We start from the raw sequence: 21,658 nt of genomic DNA on the forward strand, positions 1-21,658 counted from the left end.
ACTTATCCTAAATAGATTCTCAGAGGCAACTGAACTGACTGGACTCAGCATCAGGCTATAAAAAAGTGAAGTCCTCTTCCAACCAGTTCCATCAACCGTTACCATTGAGCCAATCATCATTGATGGTACAGAATGGTCACCACTTTACATAACTTGGCAATGCCATCTCAAGTGATGGTTTGCCAGATCAGGAAATATCAAACCGAATACGAAAGGCAAGACAGGCTTACCGAAGACTTTGCCATAGGTTACACAACCAGCATACCATCAAACAGTCAACAGAACTGATAATATACAATGCAGCACTGACAGCATCCCTTTTATATGGGTGTGAAACATGGACAGTTTACCACAGACACATTAAGCAACTTGAAAAATTTTACCTTCACTGTCTCAGTTCTATTCTGAAAGTCCACTGGCATGACAAAGCGTTAAAGATTAATATCCTTGAAAAAGCAAAACCAACCAGCATCAAGGCAATGAGCATCAAAACTCAGCTTAGAGGAACAGGTCACGTTATCAGAACGGGTAATGATAGACGCCCACACAAAAAGTTTTCTGTAGTGAGCTGCACCTCGGAAAACACAGGAGGGGTAGTCAGCAAAAACACTTCAAGGACACCCTTAAACAGAATCTGCCCTTATGCAGCATAAATAGTGATATCTTCAACGATGTAGCCAAGGACAGACCTTAGTTGCTCCCCCTTATCAAAAAAGGTTGTTAACACTTTGAGGAAAACAGATGTGAAAAACTGATTGGGGGACGGGGGGGGGGCCAAGCCTCATGCCAAGTCTTCAGTGGGAGTCTGCATATTCCTATATAACATCTGTTCACAATCTTGCCCCCCATGGATCGAATTATACAGCCCCATGAGAACACATGATGCTTTCACAGCATCGTTGGATATGACGGACAGCCACACAAATTTACCCTTGCTTTTACAAATATTAGCTCCGGTCAACCCAAAAGCAGAGTGGTGTTACCTTTATATTGTCAAGCAGACGACCTGAGTCTCTGTGCCAACCTCAGCATCTTGCTCTGTGGACTGACAGGGCCTGGGATGTATGCAGATGTGTTTAGCTCCTGGGGATTGGCAAGTGAAGCCCCATGTCTTTTCTCTAGGAATACTTGCTAGCTACTGTATCAGTATCACAGATGTGCCCCAACAGAAGATCCATCCAGATCCCGCATGACTTCAGTGGGGCTTAAGCAAGTGCTGAAATAATTTGCAGAACTTAAAATGCAGAGAGGAATATCATCATTATTGCCCTCCACCACCACACAGAGGCAATGTGAGGGTTAGACCAGTGGTTTTTTACCTTTTTTCCATTTGTGGACCCCTAAAAAATTTCAAATGGCTGTGCAGACCCTTTTGGAAATCTTAGGCATAGTGTGTAGACCCTCTGGGGGCCATGGACAACCTCCTGAAAACCATTGTTCTATGGTAACGACAACTTTTCACAGACTCCTTAGACATAGTCTGCTGACCCTCAGGGGTCCACAGACCACAGGCTGAAAACCAATAGGTTATATCATTCATACTTCTAAAGTGTTTCAAGATCCTAGCATGGAAGTTGCTATGTAAATAAAAATATTATCTCCATCTTCAGTTAATTCTTTACTTTTCCCAATGATTGTCCCTCTGCCCACCATCACAGTCTTCTGCTTCTGACATCACAATAAGTTTTTTTGCAGATGGCTTCCATGATGCCATATTTTATATAAGATTATTTTGAGCTCACATTATCAGTTTATGGAGAAGAGGCAGCTATCATTCCAATGAACATACCAAAGCATGATGGTTCATTTGCTCCTGACAGTAGGGTTGGCCACATAAAAGCTGTATTCTCAATGCCAATGTCCTTAGTAATAATGATCATGAACATACAAAGAAACATACAAAGGTGATGACACAGTACCACAGTTGTTTCCAAATAAACAGGATATTCTAAACATTTTTGGGGAGGCATCAGCTACTTATTTGTAAGCTGAATCTCTCTAAAGCAATCTGGTGACACAATTTCTATCCAAGTTGCACAGGGAAAGGAAGTCAGTTTCTATAGCAATTATACAGTCACTTTATGACCAGATGGAACACATACCCCGTGTTCCAGAACACAAAACACAGCTGTTCATCCATCACCATTGATGGGAAAGGCCTAGGTGGCAGGGGAAGAAAGGCCTAGTGGCAGCAGCAAGGCCTGGAGGAAAACAGACAACACTTTTCCCCCTTTTGGCCAAGTTCATTCCAAAGTATAAATTCAGGCCTGTGATACAGAGAAAGGTTGAAATAGAAGGTTTAAAAGTACAGAAATATGTCTAATGTGGAGGACAGTGGACCCCTGTGAAAGAGGAGAACAAAGGTCTTTGGAGAGAGGGAAGCATGTTTTCCCTTTTCTGATATGGGAGGCCTACACATGATACAGTATGAGCTCTGGAGGGGACACATATCAGCGTTTTGGATTACAAACAGTATGGGCTTCGCATAGCATTTGCCTACAGTTTCTGCTATCACTGGGGGGGTTGTTTTGTTTTTATGAAGAAAAAAAAATCTTATCAATCAGGAACATATGGCAGGAATGTGTTTGTTTTTAAGCTTTTTAGATGCAAATACCTTTCTCAGTGGCCTCCTGAGGAGCAGTTCTTCCCTTCCTGCCCTAAGCAATATGATGCAGAAGACTGCCTAAATGCCCCAAGGACTGCAGGCCTAGCTGGGGCTAAGTAACCAGAGAGAGGTACGCTTGGGGTGACAGTGCTCAGAAGGCAGAGTCCTTCTAATGTCTGTATTATTTTGCTTAAATGAAATATTTTATAATGATATAGGGTGTACACACACAAACACAGTGAACAACAATACTTAAAAGGAAGAAATAAATGAGCGTAGCACACGCAGCCATTTAGACCAAAAGGACTCATCCATAGAAGTGAAGGGCAAAAATAAAATGCCATCATACCAGAGTAGTTTTTTTTAAAAGGTATTTTCTTACCAAACAAAATTATATCAGGGTACAATACTTCCCCTCCTCTATTCTCCTCCCTTTCCTATATTATTTGGCTCCCTGCCTTCCTTAGAGCAGGTTTGGGATAAAATATAAATGGTTTATGGCTAAAGCACAGGCCTTGGGCTCGGAAGACCTGGATTCTAGTCCTTGTTTTGCCACTGACTTCTTGTATGACTTTAGGCAAGTCATTTAAACCTCTTTGTGGCTCAGTTCCGCAGCTGTAAAATGAGCATGATGGTATTCACAGGGGCAGTAGGATGTTAAATCATTAATATTCACAAAATACGTTGAGATTCACAGATAGACGTGTCAAGTGTTGTCAAATAGTTGTGCTGGCCTCATCCACTATTTTTTGTGGACTTGGATTAGGACACAGAAACATATAGGAGCAGCCACACCAGAGCAGACGAAGACCAGATTTTCTAAAGGTGTTTAAGTGCTTAAAGATACAGGTAGGTGCCTGGCGGGGTTTTTAAAAGGTAGGTCAGCAAGCTAGATGCCTAATTCCCACTAAGCATCTATCTGAATCTCTAGGTGCCTAATGATCTTTGAAACTCTGGCCTCAATTGTCCAACTCATTGAATATGCTGCCTTCAGCAGTGGCTGACACCTAAAAGCTGCAAAGAAACAAACCAGATCCTAGGCTCTCTGTTGATTATCCCATTTCCAAAAACTTTCTGATGACTCATAATGCCATACCAGTCAGCTGGTGCTTGTTTCTGCTCCTGTGAGGTGGAACCAAAGGAATAGCTACTCCCCAGGCCCCTGAGTGCCACAAGAGGTATTTATATGCTGGTCCTCATTCCTCAGCAGCACTAGAGAAGGGCAAGTTGGTACACAAACTGGGTACATTGTTTTCCCTAGTGGTTTCACTGGTGTATGGAATGTGGCCTTCAAAACAACCACAATGTTTCACGCACTTTACCGCTGTACACCAGATTTAGGTCTCCAGAAGTTTTCAAGATAGGCAAAATATATAAGGCCAGATCTGCAGCTGGTATAAATTGGGATAGCTCCAGTTACTCACACCAGCCGAGGATCTGTCCTGTAACAGCCAGCCATATGAGTATTACTATTATTGGATTTACCAAAAAAGGGTGTGATTTTAAAACAGTTTAGTTAAACCAGTGCAAACCACTGTGTAGACACTCTTATTTTGGTCAAATCAGACTTCTTGTGTCTTAAATCTGTTCCCAGTTGACTTAAGTTAAGCTAAACCAAAGTATGCCACTACCAAACATATAGTGAATTTAATATTAAAATAAATAGCACAGGGACTACTGTCCTAACTGGATTATCTATTTTCAGATTTAATGCAATATAAACCTCAAATTTTTAAAAAAATATTAAATGAAGTTGCCAAAGATTTTTAGGATCCAGTGACCCTACTGCAGAATTCCTCTCCACCTTGCTGTGCAGTACACAGGGCCTTAATCACAGCATGGCATTTAGTAAATACACTTACAGTACCCCAGCCCTATCACTATGCTTGGATTTTCCAGAGAGACATGTTAAAAGTTGATGGACAAAATGTTCTTTTCCTTCCCTCTTCTCTTCCCCTCCCAGCTAGTACAGACAGTCCAATTAAACAAAATGACTAACATTTATCTCCTGATAGGGGGAGCTGGCAAATCTACAGTCACACTCCCTGCCATTCCTATTTAACAAGAGAGACTGTTGAGAGGCACTGATTACAGGGAAGTGACGTTCTATTTCCCTGGCTCTCATGGCCACAGGCAATCAATTTGAAGCAAAGGTTCTATCTGGAAAATTCCAAACAGAATTGAAAAAAAATGCTAAAATTAAAAATGAAAAGATTGGCCTCAGTCATTCCTCTGGGTCCAGCCTCTCCCCTGGGTTCTTCTGGTGCATCACTCAAAGCACAGCTATAGGAGTATATGCTTCACTGTGCTGACTGCTGTCACTGGGGTCCTCTGTATCAAATGAATAACCCCTCACCCTCTCCCACCCTTGAAGAGGAATGTGCTGGAGAGTCCATTGTGGCTGTCAGGGTTGAGAAAAATGGGCTACTGAGCACCACTAGGGGCCCATTTATCCCTCACTCCACCACTTAACAGTCTGTTATGAGACCAAGGAGAGCTGCTGCTGCAAAGGTAGCAAGAGCAACAGAATTCCTTCTTAACTCCAGCTAAAGCAATCTTTTCCCTATCTGAGGGGGAAGGGAAATCATAGCATAGTGATTCAGAGATGGCAAGGGAGAGCTATGGCTCTGGCTAAGGCACAGAGTGTATTTTGGAGGAAGGTTAGCGCTACAGTACTGAACTACACCTTTTACCTCTTTTTCTTGTACCTCTATGAAGCCATAGAATGAGGAAAGCACAGGCAGCCAGAACCCAGCCTTCTTCCATGCAACTTGGTCACTCTCCCTCAACCCTGACTAGCGAGGACCAGCACTGAATGGGAGACGGGAGTTCAATCTCTAGTCACTTCTTGGCTTTTCTGTTTATGCTAATTGTGATGCTGGTTTCAAAGATGTGAAACTGAACTGAGTCTAGCAACTCACTTCCCATGCTTCACTTAATCACTTTTGGTCTCTACAGCCTGGAGCTGGACTGAAGCCATGGAAAGAGAAGCCATGGAAGCAATGGAATACTTTCTCTGTCCACCACAAAATGCAATCTGGCCTCTGCCGATCGTAGCTACCAAAAACAAACTCAGGACTCCTTGTGTCAGATGTGCACAGCTAGAAGTAAGACTGCTATTACACCTGAAGCACAAGTATTGTGCTACTTCCTGGATTGATTCGGGGTGGGTTGGGGGAAGCATATCCATTGGAAAGAAAAAATCCTGAAGAGAGTTAAGATCTTTTTTTGCTTTTCAGGGCTTTCCAGTTTCCCATTCTCTTCATCCTTTGCCTCTGGGACAATAATCCTAAATGTGAAAAATGCAAGAGTAGGTGCTTTCCTAGGATGTCCACTGTCAAGTAATTTCTTCATTGCTGAACCATGGATCCCTTTGCTTTCAGGTATTATTTGCCCCTGAATATTTTTGTATTGTTCATGTACATCAGGCAATATAAGAATAATTTACCTGAATGTAGTTAGTGCTCTTTAGTCCTTTACAAAGCAGTAATTACATAGGAATCACATCAGCCTCCACAAATGTAGCCACCTCTGGGGTGGAACTGTTTAACAATGCAAAGCAATACTGCACAACCATTTAGGTCAGGGACTGAAGAATACTATAGCCAGTTAAAATTGCAGAGAAAATATAGCAAGACAGTTCATAATTAACAAAGTTGAAACTTGGACAGGACATCAACACTAGATATGGCTATAATCAGGAGCGGTTTTGGTTTAGCAAAACATCATTGTCGGGAGTTTTTATTTTGCACAGCTAAAATCTGGGGTGGTTCAGATCTAGGTCCCAATTTATCAGAATCCTCACAAAGCGTATGAAGAGAGATGGATAAATTACACAAAAGTTTGAGTCCATCTGACATTAACACCTCCTTTCATATAAAAAGGGAGATGGGGTCTTTAAGGAGCACACGTGATCAGGGCCTTGCTTTTATAACTCATCCAGAAAACGGCAACTGCACCCACACAGGGCTTCTTAGGGCACTGATTCAGTACTGACTATGGGTGTGTCTATACTGCATGACTAGCTTGTGCAGACATACCTGAGCTAGCTTTAGTCTAGCAAGCTCAGATATAAGAGCTGTGAAGCCGTGGCAGCATGTGCTTCAGTGTGAGCTGTACAAGTCCGCCTGGAACCCTGGGTAATTACTCATGGGGATAGCCCACACGAATACAGCTTCACTGTTCCAGTACCTGAGCTAGCTAGATTAAAGCTAGCTCAGGAATGTCTACTCAAGCTACAATCACACCCCATGACTGCAGTATAGACATAACCTCAGAGGGAACATTGCCTTTGACTCACCAATCCATTTCCTGCAAATGCTTGGAGGTCTCTCAAAGGCATGACTTGCCAAGACTTATACTCCTAATATATGAATATGATGTCTATAGATTCCTAGCTTTGGTACAATAGTGGTGTTGGTTGTTTTATGGCTTGCCAAGTTCCTATTAACTCATGGTTCATTTCTGTCCTCTTGAAAAATTAACTCATGCTTCCAGCTACAATGGCAAAGGAAACATTAAAAATTGAGTAACAGGCCAAAGGTAAACAAAGTATAAACCCAAATATTGTGACAGCAGTAACTCTTCTAATCAAGGAGGTTCTATGCCTATTGCTACCATAGCCTTTTGAGGATATCAGCCAGCAGGTATAGGAAGGGAAAAAGGAGAGGCGACTCCATCAAACCATCCTCATTCGCATGGACACCATCTTTAATAAAGCCCTGCCCCTGTATCTGCTATGGCCTGTCTCTTTGTGTGCCCCACACAGCTGGGAGAATCATAACCTGTCCCAGAACTGGAGGCTGTAACCTGGATGAAACCAGCCTAGCTGTAAAATATATTGTCCATGGGTATGGAGGGGATATGGTCAGAGGGTTTGTGTGAGTAAACTTATTGTATTGCCTAAGCTAGTGACCACCTAATGAAGATTCCAGAAGCTCTTTGAAGAGGGAACACCTCCTCCAGCCCCCAAAAAAACTGATAGGAGATTGCTAATGAGAGCTTTTCTAGACACCTCCCTCCTTTAAAACTGAAAGTTGGTCAATGGATAAGGTAGCAAGTTACAAACACACCTACCTCCACACCATAAATATATCTATCTATGGCATCAGTTCATTGTTAAATACAGTGACCTTCAGACCCTCTAGTGGCTATGCATTAATCCCACATAGCCAATACTTTGAAATCTAAAGCCACTGAATAAGACAAATTGATCTATAAACAACACAGATTTATCAAGGGGTGCCTCTCCTTTTCCACCTTTGTTGAGAGGGACACAGATTCATATCTCAATCACATACAACTATCTACCTTCACTTATCTGATTCATGAAGCATCAAGAAAATCTAGGTCAGGAATACGCACAGATGCACGTGCGCCCACCCACACATACATTCCCTGTACCTTCCACAGTGAGGAAATAAACAACAGCCTCACCCTGAAAGTGCCTCGGACCAAACTGGATATGTAAATGTGTAAACACTGTGTCTAGACTGCCTCTTCAGAGGTTGGAAAATATGCTACTAAAGATTCCAGTCAGCTGCTGACACTTTGCATTCTCCCACAGAGTTTAGCACTAGAACAGGAAAGGGGAAGCACTCCAAGGGACCAATATGGCCAAACATGTAAGCAATTACACTTCAGTTGAAAGAAAATACATGTACATCCTCACAATGACCCATTACCCTAAACATTGCTTAGTTAAAGATACATGTTTTTAAAGACAATAATTCCTGTATTAATTTGCGAGATTCCCAGAAGGTGGTGACAGGAGATAGTCACTGCTGCTCAAAATAGAGAAGAATTTCCAAAGTACAACACACTATCCAATATACATATATAACAAGAGGATGCACTCCTGTTGGCATCTTCCCTTTCATATGAATCTTAATTCTTCCATTTTGTCAGTGAAAACCCTTTGTTCATCTCAAAGCCCATAAGGAGGAAGAGAATCTATAAGGCCAGCCCTGCATCTCCAGGCAATTCCAACCCTGTCATGTCTTATTGCTTCAGTCACTGCTACAAGTTGATGACCAAAGGCCACAATTATCACCAGAAGCTGGGATCCTTCCCCGTGCCTTTAAAGAGCAGCATTTCTTTTCCTAGACCCTCAAAGGCAAGCAGTGTCACTGAGCAGCGCCTCCCACCCAAGAGACAGGGTTGGGGGTAGAACCACATATTCCATGACAGAACCTACCAATTTCTGCTATGTGCTAGTACTGAATGCTGCTGGAAGCTGGAAATTTTGCAGCAGCATGAAATGCATGGGAAAAATGCAAATTCAAAAGATTTTACTGAATTAAGAATTACAAAATTGATTATTTTATTCACGTTCATATTTAATTCAATACTAACCTCTGCATAGGAATGTTCCTCCCACCCCACCCCCACACACATTTAATGCTTTCCATGCTAATGCAGAATTTCCAGTCACCCAAAGAAATACACAGAGCTGTGGGTGCTAGCAGCAAATTGGCTTCTCTGCCGTGACAACTATCCACATGAGATGTCTCTGATTGGGTTGTCTGCCAAAGCCCCAGTTCACCTTTACTGGTTACTATTGCACTTTATGTGCACACTAGAGGAAAGGAAGAAAAAAGATGAGACACTTACGCAAGGCATGCCACTCATCCTGGCGGATTGTCTTGGTGATGTTGTAGGTGAGGTTCTTGGGAATTGTTGCTGAGGAGTAATGGTACTTGATGTACGTGCACTGATCAATTGCTCCTGTGACGGACAAAAAGAAAAATAAATAAAATGTTGTTAAACAGAGCAATGTGTTTATATATGTGGTTCTCTCGGTCTCCTTCCTCTTCCCAGGGGACAAATCATGTGAGCATTGTTTTTTACATTTATATATATACATATATATAAATGTAAAAAACAATGCTCACATGATTTGTCCCCTGGGAAGAGGAAGGAGACCAAGAGAACCACACATGACAGATGATAGTGATGCAGCTTAGTGTACCCCTGGAAGGTGCTCAGATATCACGGTGATGCATATGGTAGAAGAACTGGAATAGATTAGAACAGAAGCAGAATGCAGTGACATCCCATGACCAAAAAATGACAAACGTCAAACTCAAACATGAATGGCCGGCATTGTGCCCTATTTATTGCGTAGCTGAGATTTCATCTGCACTCTATGGAAAGCAGCTGTATGCGATACTACTTTTTTTTTTATTTGATCATGGAGGTACTACATTTTCTTTTTATAGCCATTCCCCTCTACCCACAATCATCCCCGCGGCAAGCTTTGGTCTCCTGAGGAACCTCTCAATGAAGGTAATGCCCATGGAAGCAAAGAGTTTGCTTTAGCCACAGGTTCCCCACAACTGATGCCTTAGCCAATATTTGCTTCTGATCAGAAACACTTAGTTCAGCGATGCAAGGATAGTTGCAATGCCAGTAGGATTTCCTACATCCCTTTCCTTGGCCATTTCTTTCATCAGACCATTTTGCTAAGCAATTAGGATCTGACCAAAAGACCACTAAAGTCAACTTTCCTTTGACTTCCATGAGCTTTTGTCAAGGTTCCTTCCCTACTCTGAACTCTAGGGTACAGATGTGGGGACCTGCAAGCTTAGGACCCTCTAAGCTTATTTGTTCCAGCTTAGGTTAAAACTTCCCCAAGGTACAAACTATTTTACCTTTTGCCCTTGGACTTTATTGCTGCCACCACCAAGCGTCTAATAAATATAAAACAGGGAAGGAGCCCGCTTGGAAACGTCTCCTCCCCCCCCCGAAAATCCTCCCAAACCCTACACCCCCTTTCCTGGGGAAGGTTTGATAAAAATCCTCACCAATTTGCATAATGAACACAGACCCAAACCCTTGGATCTTAACAACAATGAAAAAGCAATCAGGTTTTTAAAAGAAGAATTTTAATAGAAGTAAAAAGTAAAAAAGAATCACCTCTGTAAAATCAGGATGGTAAATACCTTACAGGGTAATCAGATTCAAAACAGAGAATCCCTCTAGGCAAAACCTTAAGTTACAAAAAGACACAAAAACAGGAATATACATTCCATTCAGCACAGCTTATTTTTATCAGCCATTTAAACAAAACAGAATCTAACGCATATCTAGCTAGATTACTTACTAAGTTCTAACACTCCATTCCTTTTCTGTTCCCAGAAAAAGCATCACACAGACAGAGAGAACCTTTGTTTCTCCCCCACTCCAGCTTTGAAAGTATCTTGTCTCCTCATTGGTCATTTTGGTCAGGTGCCATCAAGGTTATCCTAGCTTCTTAACCCTTTACAGGTGAAAGGGTTTTTCCTCTGGCCAGCAGGGATTTTAAAAGGTGTTTACCCTTCCCTTTCTATTTATGACAGCTTTGGATCAGGTCCTTAATAAATAAGTAGGTATTCTCAGTGTCACTGACCATGCTCATTTCAGTACTCAGAGGAGAGACAGACAGACTTTGCTAACTTTTGCCTCTCTGATTGATACTCAACAGATGATAGAAAAATACATTAAATAAAGCAATAAGCCATACACCAATAAAACAAATGAGAAAATGATGCAACCCCGTACTGGGGCCAGGAACGGAACACCCACCATTAACACCAATTTAAAAGGCATTAAACACATGATGCCAAGAGTCCTGTCTTTCAGCTCCAAAGGGTTAAATATGCTTTCACCATTCACCTCTGAGCTGGGTTTCAAGCTACCTCAGGTCACAAATGTTACTTGGCATGAACTGAAACAATGCACCATGGATTCAGAGTGTGAATAAAATGTTATGCAACAAAATTATTAGTTACAATCCAGACTGTAAGCATCTTCTGAAGTTAGTGCAGCACAAACATTGGAGGTCCTCACTGTTTGCTTTTCTTAAGTGTTCTTCTCATTCTGCCTCTGACAGCAATTAGATTCGACAAAGCCAAACATTATAGGGGAAAAAGGCAAAATATTTACATATGTATCTGCCTGCCCTGACAGCGTGATGGGCTTCTGTGCGTGCCTGCACCATCTGGGCACCAAATGTATGCCCAGAATGAAAGTTTCAAACCAAGAATAGTTGTTAAAAAAAGAAAGCTACTACGGAAAGATCGTCTTAAAAAAAAAAAAATCTCAACCTTCCTAGTGATGATCTTAACGTCTTCATGCTAATTTGGAAAAACATTCTACCCGCTTTTGCTCAGCTATGTTCATGGTTCAGAAGTTTTGGCAGAAAGATGGAAATTGCTTATTTGTCTGGAAATAATCTTCATGTTATCTGATACCTATCCAGAGAGAAGACTTGCCTAGAGCAGCAGCAAGGAACACAGATTCACAACTGAAAAAAGATATTAATAAATGGAATACTATGTTTAAAGGAATGCAATCAACACTAATGGGCTGTGCTAACTTCCTGTGAGATGCTGAGCACCCTCCATTCCCGTTGCTGTCATTGAGAGTTAATGGCTCTCAGCACCTTACAGTGTCAAACTCTAAGGCAAGAAAGAGACTATGACCTCAATTCAGGGCAGCACTTAAGCACGTGCTTATGTCCCATTGACATCCATAAGATTTAAACACATGCTTAACTGTTGTCCTGAACAGGAATGCGTTCCTCAACAAAGGCCTGTGTTTGCAGTGGTAATTGTTTAACTAAGATATACAGCATTTATGATGAAAAAATTGGCAATAGTTAGGCAAGTAGAACACCATATCAGTACATTCTTTCTGTGCCTACAGAATTTAGAAGACTACAGAGAATGTAGTTCAGAATGTCAAAACCACATTTGATTAACTGCCCGACACACCTGAATTATTTCAGACTGTACAACACTGACAACTGGTGGAACACACTTCCTGTGGAAAGGGTGTGCAGTTGTGACTGCCTTCTACTGACGATCACTGACAGACAGTTGTTTGCAGTATTGTTGTAGCCATGTTGGTCCCAGGATATTAGAGAGCCAAGCTGGGTGAGGCAATATCTTTTACTGGACCAACTTTGGTTGGTGAAAGAGAGAAGCTTTCAAACTACACAGATCTCTTCTTCAGGTCTGATAGACAGGGCAGATGAGCTGTAATAAGGTCCACTCAAGATTTCCTGGTCAAATTTACAAAAAGTTTCCTGTAGTCAGAGACAAACTCAAGTCAACATTCTGACCTTGCTTGCACAAGTGTAGATCTGAGTAACTCCACTGCAGTCAATGGAACTGCACTGGTGTGAAACTGGTGAGAGGAGAATTCACCCTTAAACATCCAAAAGGGTTTCCTTTGTCCAAGTCTCTAAACACAGTCAACAAAAAGATGACTTTGTGACACCAGTGCTTAAGTACGTCACAAGAGAGATTGCTCCCTTTACCCTCACAGATGGTCTAGCTCGTAATGCAAACTACCTCCAAGTCCTCTGAGTACACTCATCCTCTAGTTCCCTGGGAGGATGACATGATTCACTACAACTGGGCCCAGAACTACTTCCCTCATGAAAGGCTCCCTGAAAATCCCTGCACTCAGGAGGGCACACAACTGTGGCTTTTCTTTTCAGAGAGAAAAGAGACTTAACCCTCTCCTTTCCATCCACTGAGTGAGGTGTCTCCACCCCATCAAATTGACGCACAAAGATTTAATATTGCTACAGCTCACAGAGATTCACATTCAGTTCAAGTGACTGGGACAGGGCTGGATTTACAGGCAGGCAACCCAAGGACTGCCTGGGGTATTGGGCTTGGGGGTGAGGTGGGGGGCGCTGAGCCCAGCGTGCAGTTTTTGTTGTTAGTTACAAAAGGGAAAATAGAGTGTTTGAAGTAACATGTTTCCGATATTCCGTATGTGGATTTATTTTTCACTAAACCTTCTAGAATGTTCTCAAAAAGAAAAGGAGTACTAGTGGCACCTGAGAGACGAACCAATTTATTTGAGCATAAGCTTTCGTGAGCTACAGCTCACTTCATCAGATGCAGTGAGCTGCAGCTCACGAAAGCTTATGCTCAAATAAATTGGTTAGTCTCTCAGGTGCCACTAGTACTCCTTTTCTTTTTGTGAATACAGACTAACACGGCTGCTACTCTGAAACCTAGAATGTTCTGGATTTTTGTAGAAGCTCATGGAACCTTCCAGACTTTCTGAGAACTACATTTTCCTTGAACCTCCTAGAATGCTGTCAGCCATGCCCTTGTAGGCATGTAAGGGGAGGGGATCTTGCCAGTCAGTCAGTGACATATAAGAACAACATGAAGTGAGAGCCCAGCTGCAATATTATGAACCTTTTCCTGTGTAATTGTGAACATGTACTTGTGTTTTAAAACTTGAAGGGTGTAGATAGCAACTAATAAAGGACATATTTAATGAGATGCCAGAGATAGCTATTGAACTCTTATCTGCGCAACACTATAAAAGAAAGTTGCTTTGTTTGCCGTGCTTAACACGTTTGATGACTTGATGTTAGTACATTTTAGTTATTCCTAAAATTAAAAAGTTTCTATAAGCTTAGAGAAAAAAAAGTTATTTGCTTATACATGGCATGAATAACAAATTTGCAGATCCTAGCATGCAAATTTATCATCTTATATGACAGGGATAATTCATGCATGCAAATCGAGCATCAAAGTAGTGAAATGGGCTACAAATGCAATAAAGAAATAAAGTATTCAAAAGTTTAACAAATGGAAAGGGGGCATCAAATACACTCTTTGCCTGGGGCACCATTTGGTCTAGGGCCAGCCCTGACTGGGGACAATGTTTGTGGAAAAAAAACAAACCGAGTACTCTCTTTTTCCAATGACCCTGAAATCTGTGCAGCTGAAGTGAACAATATGGATGGCCACTGTAAAGACAATATGGCTACAGAACTGTTCAACTAGGAGATGTAGCACATCTCATGTTCCCCTTGTGGAAGGGAATTCCCTGCTGGCAAAAACACAAAGGAGGTGGCTGCTGTACCAGTTCCTCTCCTTCCCCGCCCCCCCACACAGACACACGTGCCCCTGCCAAAAGGGGTGTGTCAGGGGCCTGAGCAGAACTCAGAGCAGAGCAGCACTCAGCTACACCAATCCTCCACCAGTAGCATAAGTCAGAGCAGCCCACAGGCTGATGCCAGCTCCAAAAGGGTTAAATATGCTTTCACTATTCGCCTCTGGAAAACTAGGTTTCAAGCTGCCTCAGGTCATAAACATTACTCGGCACCAATTGAAATGATGCACCATGGATTCAGCATGTGAGTAAAACAGTATGCCACCAAATGATTAGTTACAACCCAGACTGCTAGCATCTTCCAAAGTTTGTGCAGCACAAACACTGGAGGTCCTCAGTGTTTGCTTTTTGTTCTTACAGCTCCACCCTTGGCTCCCTTCTACTCCCACAAAAGGAGAATTGTTTCAAGGAGCATCATCACACCATGGCATGGCAGGGATACCACCTGGACACCCTGGCTCACCAAGCTCTCTTCCATTCTCAAAGCACATTCCAATATTGTGGCCTCAGTCCAAGAGCTAGTGAACCTGTGCCCCCACCATGCGACTTGCACTTTAAGCATCTCACCTGTTGGCAGTGTCAGCAGAGAGACCAAGGATGGGCATGGGGAATAAACTGCCCTCTCGCCTCATAGAGGTGGTAAAGAACAGCGTTGAGGCACATTAGTAGGGACGCTCACACCAATGTTGTTCATGCTGAACCTATTCTGTGGATAAATAGAGGGTTTCAATCTCCAAGGCTCTCAGGCTAGTACCTTTCCTTAGCTGATAGTTGATAGATTGGAGGACTCTGACCAGAGTGGCCAAGTTGACTGTTCCAGAGGTAGTTTCATAGATGTTAAAGCCAGAAGGGATCATTACAATAATCTAGTCTGACTTCCTGTATTGCACAGGCCTCAGCTTAGTTGTCTGGCAGTTGCATGACTGAAGGTGCTGTTCCAGCTAATGACTTCTCAAGGTAGTCGGGAACATCAAGAAAAATGTCAGTTTGCACCCATGGCACTGATGCCACATTGAGCCTAACTTTGATAGATCGGTGTTAAATCAGTGGGAAAGGGATTTTTATGGTGATAGTGACTGTCTCCTCCTAGTCCCACTGGAGGACTCCCCTTTGTTCCCCACATTCAGGGCACTACATTGTGAAGACCATCCTTACAAGTGAGAAAGGGGTTTATTTTGGACCTATTAATCACTTTCCTTCGCTAGCCAGAAGGTTCAACGTTAACACCACAGGAACTCCTCTCACACACACACCTTCCATGAGCTACCATCCTGGAGAATGAGGGGCCAGGAATCTGACATGGCAGTTGCTGAGAGCTCCATCACTAGGCTTAATTTGTTTTGGATTACATTTGACAGGGACAGTTTCAACTTCACAACAGATTTAGCTGAGAGCACTGACCTGACAGAAATTCCACAGAATGTTTCCTTTAGATAGACAAAGACCAATCAGCTAAAAGCATTTGTCACCTCTCAGTGTGTACTTTGATTTCTTGGAAAAATTCAGTTGTAGCCCCATCATTTGTTTATTTGTTCTGTTATGTTTGCTACCATGGACTATGGTACCATGAGCTTTCCCAAGAAGACTGAATGCAGCTCTCTCATTCCTGTGTTCTAGATACAGCTGGGTGAACTGTCCATAGCAAACAATTTATTCCAAAAATTTCACCCTTTGCTCTGGCTTTAATTTTTACAACTCTGTTCTTCAAAATTATTAGACAAACATGTTATATGAACAAATTTCAGCCTGTGGCTTATGCACCCATGTTCATCACTTAGACTTTGATTCTCTTAGGGAAAATGTGGGAGCAGAGTGTGGGATTTGGAGGAGCTAGCCCAGCAGAACACAGAATGTTTAAACCCTTTCCTTTGCAGGCCATTGGAGTCAGGCTTTGCCTGATAAAAATTAAGCTGTAGTATTACTCTAGATTTGGATCACATCACTCAAAATAATTATGTGCAGCCTACATATGTGTGAGGTCTCAAACACAAAAGTCATGTATATACTAGGAGAAAAGTGTATTGCTAACACTCATTAACATCTTTTAACACATTGGCTCGTAAAAGTAAACCTTAGGGGGGAGCCTATGGTTTAACTTGACCAGTGAATATATTAAGACTATTACTTGACACTAAGATTTTAACGATTGTTAACATGTTAGCTTACGTGTTTAAAACACACCTCTTTTCCTAGAGAAGACAAAGCCAAAGGGTGTGACTAGATACTTAGAATCATAGAATATCAGGGTTGGAAGGGACCCCAGAAGGTCATCTAGTCCAACCCCCTGCTCGAAGCAGGACCAATTCCCAGTTAAATCATCCCAGCCAGGGCTTTGTCAAGCCTGACCTTAAAAACCTCTAAGGAAGGAGATTCTACCACCTCCCTAGGTAACGCATTCCAGTGTTTCACCACCCTCCTAGTGAAAAAGTTTTTCCTAATATCCAATCTAAACCTCCCCCACTGCAACTTGAGACCATTACTCCTCGTTCTGTCATCTGCTACCATTGAGAACAGTCTAGAGCCATCCTCTTTGGAACCCCCTTTCAGGTAGTTGAAAGCAGCTATCAAATCCCCCCTCATTCTTCTCTTCTGCAGGCTAAACAATCCCAGCTCCCTCAGCCTCTCCTCATGTGTTCCAGTCCCCTAATCATTTTTGTTGCCCTTCGCTGGACTCTCTCCAATTTATCCACATCCTTCTTGAAGTGTGGGGCCCAAAACTGGACACAGTACTCCAGATGAGGCCTCACCAATGTCGAGTAGAGGGGAACGATCACGTCCCTCGATCTGCTCGCTATGCCCCTACTTATACATCCCAAAATGCCATTGGCCTTCTTGGCAACAAGGGCACACTGCTGACTCATATCCAGCTTCTCGTCCACTGTCACCCCTAGGTCCTTTTCCGCAGAACTGCTGCCTAGCCATTCGGTCCCTAGTCTGTAGCTGTGCATTGGGTTCTTCCGTCCTAAGTGCAGGACCCTGCACTTATCCTTATTGAACCTCATCAGATTTCTTTTGGCCCAATCCTCCAATTTGTCTAGGTCCTTCTGTATCCTATCCCTCCCCTCCAGCGTATCTACCACTCCTCCCAGTTTAGTATCATCCGCAAATTTGCTGAGAGTGCAATCCACACCATCCTCCAGATCATTTATGAAGATATTGAACAAAATCGGCCCCAGGACCGACCCCTGGGGCACTCCACTTGACACCGGCTGCCAACTAGACATGGAGCCATTGATCACTACCCGTTGAGCCCGACAATCTAGCCAGCTTTCTACCCACCTTATAGTGCATTCATCCAGCCCATACTTCCTTAACTTGCTGACAAGAATACTGTGGGAGACCGTGTCAAAAGCTTTGCTAAAGTCTAGAAACAATACATCCACTGCTTTCCCTTCATCCACAGAACCAGTAATCTCATCATAAAAGGCGATTAGATTAGTCAGGCATGACCTTCCCTTGGTGAATCCATGCTGACTGTTCCTGATCACTTTCCTCTCATGTAAGTGCTTCAGGATTGATTCTTGGAGGACCTGCTCCATGATTTTTCCAGGGACTGAGGTGAGGCTGACTGGCCTGTAGTTCCCAGGATCCTCCTCCTTCCCTTTTTTAAAGATTGGCACTACATTAGCCTTTTTCCAGTCATCCGGGACTTCCCCGGTTCGCCACGAGTTTTCAAAGATAATGGCCAATGGCTCTGCAATCACAGCTGCCAATTCCTTCAGCACTCTCGGATGCAACTCGTCCGGCCCCATGGACTTGTGCACGTCCAGCTTTTCTAAATAGTCCCTAACCACCTCTATCTCCACAGAGGGTTGGCCATCTCTTCCCCATTTTGTGATGCCCAGCGCAGCAGTCTGGGAGCTGACCTTGTTAGTGAAAACAGAGGCAAAAAAAGCATTGAGTACATTAGCTTTTTCCACATCCTCTGTCACTAGGTTGCCTCCCTCATTCAGTAAGGGGCCCACACATTCCTTGGCTTTCTTCTTGTTGCCAACATACCTGAAGAAACCCTTCTTGTTATTCTTGACATCTCTGGCTAGCTGCAGCTCCAGGTGCGATTTGGCCCTCCTGATATCATTCCTACATGCCCGAGCAATATTTTTATACTCTTCCCTGGTCATAAGTCCAACCTTCCACTTCTTGTAAGCTTCTTTTTTATGTTTAAGATCTGCTAGGATTTCACCATTAAGCCAAGCTGGTCGCCTGCCATATTTACTATTCTTTCGACTCATTGGGATGGTTTGTCCCTGTAACCTCAACAGGGATTCCTTGAAATACAGCCAGCTCTCCTGGACTCCTTTCCCCTTCAAGTTAGTCCCCCAGGGGATCTTGGCCATCCGTTCCCTGAGGGAGTCGAAGTCTGCTTTCCTGAAGTCCAGGGTCCGTATCCTGCTGCTTACCTTTCTTCCCTGCGTCAGGATCCTGAACTCAACCAACTCATGGTCACTGCCTCCCAGATTCCCATCCACTTTTGCTTCCCCCACTAATTCTACCCGGTTTGTGAGCAGCAGGTCAAGAAAAGCGCCCCCCCTAGTTGGCTCCTCTAGCACTTGCACCAGGAAATTGTCCCCTACGCTTTCCAAAAACTTCCTGGATTGTCTATGCACCGCTGTATTGCTCTCCCAGCAGATATCAGGAAAATTAAAGTCACCCATGAGAATCAGGGCATGCGATCTAGTAGCTTCCGTGAGCTGCCGGAAGAAAGCCTCATCTACCTCATCCCCCTGGTCCGGTGGTCTATAGCAGACTCCTACCACTACATCACTCTTGTTGCACACACTTCTAAACTTAATCCAGAGACACTCAGGTTTTTCTGCAGTTTCGTACCGGAGCTCTGAGCAGTCATACTGCTCCCTTACATACAGTGCTACTCCCCCACCTTTTCTGCCCTGCCTGTCCTTCCTGAACAGTTTATAACCATCCATGACAGTACTCCAGTCATGTGAGTTATCCCACCAAGTCTCTGTTATTCCGATCACGTCATAGTTCCTTGACATCACCAGGACCTCCAGTTCTCCCTGCTTGTTTCCAAGGCTTTGTGCATTTGTATATAAGCACTTGAGATAACCTGTTGATCGCCCCTCATTCCCAGTATGAGGCAGGAGCCCTCCTCTCACAGGACATTCCTGCCTGTGCTTCCTCCCGGTATCCCGCTTTCCCACTTACCTCAGGGCATCTCTGCCCAGCACTCCTCCTTCATGGAACACCATCCCATGGTCAAAGAAACCAAAGCCTTCTCTCCGACACCACCTGCGTAGCCATTCGTTGACTTCCACGATTCGACGGTCCCTACCTAGGCCTTTTCCTTCCACGGGGAGGATGGACGAGAACACCACTTGCGCCTCCAACTCCTTTATCCTTCTTCCTAGAGCCACATAGTCTGCAGTGATCCGCTCAAGGTCATTCTTGGCAGTATCATTGGTGCCCACGTGGAGAAGCAGGAAGGGGTAGCGATCCGAGGGCTTGATGAGTCTCGGCAGTCTCTCCGTCACATCGCGAATCTTAGCCCCTGGCAAGCGGCAGACTTCTCTGTTTTCCCGGTCAGGGTGGCAGATAGATGACTCAGTCCCCCGGAGGAGAGAGTCCCCGACCACCACCACCCGCCTTCTCCTCTTGGGAGTGGTGGTCGTGGAACCCCCAACCTCAGGACATAGCATCTCATGCCTTCCAACCAGCGGAGTCTCCTTCTGCTTTCTTGCCCCAGACATATCATCTGGTCCACTCTCCACTTGTCTGCATTATTTCATTCCCTCTGCAGCAGTTCCAGCTCTGAAGATTGTAGTTACATATTCTTGTCTATCTCTATTCATTGTGATAGCAGCAGAAATCGGGCCTGGGGTTTTGGGAACACAGTCTTTCTGTGCATACCTGCTAGGGCTGAAGGTCTAAGCCCATAAATAGTAAGCAAATGACACAATAGCTTAACTTGCATGTCTGACAATGACTATGCATTGCGTTATTGCATTGCATAAATGACAACCAACGTCCTGATTACTGGCATCCAAACTGACTAAGCTGCATCATGAAACAAACTTTGGGAATTGATTTGTTTCTGGCTGGCTCTGGCATACCCCTGAATTGGTGTCCAGGTGGCTTTAGCAGCTCTGTTCATTGTGGCTTATCCTGGAATGAGTGGAGAGCTATGGTTGGGATGGCAGACCCAGTGCTAGCTGCTGCCTGCCCTGGGCTGGGAGGGGGAGCTGGCTGCTTCCTACCTTCAGTTAGGGGGTGTTGTGGCTGAGCTGGTGGCTGTCAAGGTTCCTTCCCCACTCTGAACTCTAGGGTACAGATGTGGGGACCCGCAGGAAAGACCCCCTAAGCTTATTCTTACCAGCTTAGGTTAAAAACTTCCCCAAGATACAAACTTTGCCTTGTCCTTGAACAATATGCTGCCACCACCAAGCGTTTTAAACAAAGAACAGGGAAAGAGACCACTTGGAGACGTCTTCCCTCAAAATATCCCCCCAAGCCCTACACACCCCCTTTCCTGGGGAGGCTTGAGAATAATATCCGAAGCAATTGGTTACAAAATCATCAAAGACCCAAACACCTGGATTTTGGAACAATGGAAAAATCAGTCAGGTTCTTAAAAGAAGGATTTTATTTTAAAAAAAGAAAGGTAAAAGTCATCCCTGTAAAATCCGGATGGAAAATACTTTACAGGGTATTCAGATTCAAAACACAGAGGATCCCCCTCTGCGCAAAACCTTACAGTTACAGAAAACAGGAATAAACCTCCCTCTTAACACAGGGAAAATTCACATAAAACAAAAGAAACTAATCCGCCTTGCCTGGCTTACCTTTACTGGTTGCAATATTGGAGATTTGGATGGGTTGGAGAAGATGGATTTCTGTCTGGCCTCTCTCAGTCCCAAGAGAGAACAACCACGTAAACAAAGAGCACAAACAAAAGCCTTCTCCCCCCCCCCGCCCCAAAGATTTGAAAGTATCTTGTCCCCTTATTGGTCCTTTGGGTCAGGTGCCAGCCAGGTTAGCTGAGCTTCTTAACCCTTTACAGGTAACAGGATGTTGCCTCTGGCCAGGAGGGATTTTATAGCACCGTATACAGAAAGGTGGTTACCCTTCCCTTTATATTTATGACAGTGGCTCTGGCTAGTCCTTGCCTCTTGCTCTGTGGCTGGA

The 21,658-nt window shown here is 43.7% G+C and overlaps 1 protein-coding gene across 3 annotated transcripts in view; it reads right to left on the minus strand.

Annotated features, from left to right (window-relative positions):
• The window catches only part of TMEM178B (transmembrane protein 178B), a 328,520-nt gene that overhangs the window by 212,157 nt on the left and 94,705 nt on the right, over positions 1-21,658 (minus strand). For all 3 annotated transcript variants that reach the window (XM_084637871.1, XM_084637870.1, XM_084637869.1), the window contains one exon: positions 9,218-9,331. In XM_084637871.1, coding sequence (XP_084493997.1) covers positions 9,218-9,331 — 114 coding nt within the window. The remainder of the gene's footprint in view (positions 1-9,217; positions 9,332-21,658) is intronic.

Source organism: Lepidochelys olivacea, assembly GCF_965140295.1.
Source record: "Lepidochelys olivacea isolate rLepOli2 genome assembly, chromosome: 1".
NCBI lineage: Eukaryota > Metazoa > Chordata > Testudines > Cheloniidae > Lepidochelys > Lepidochelys olivacea.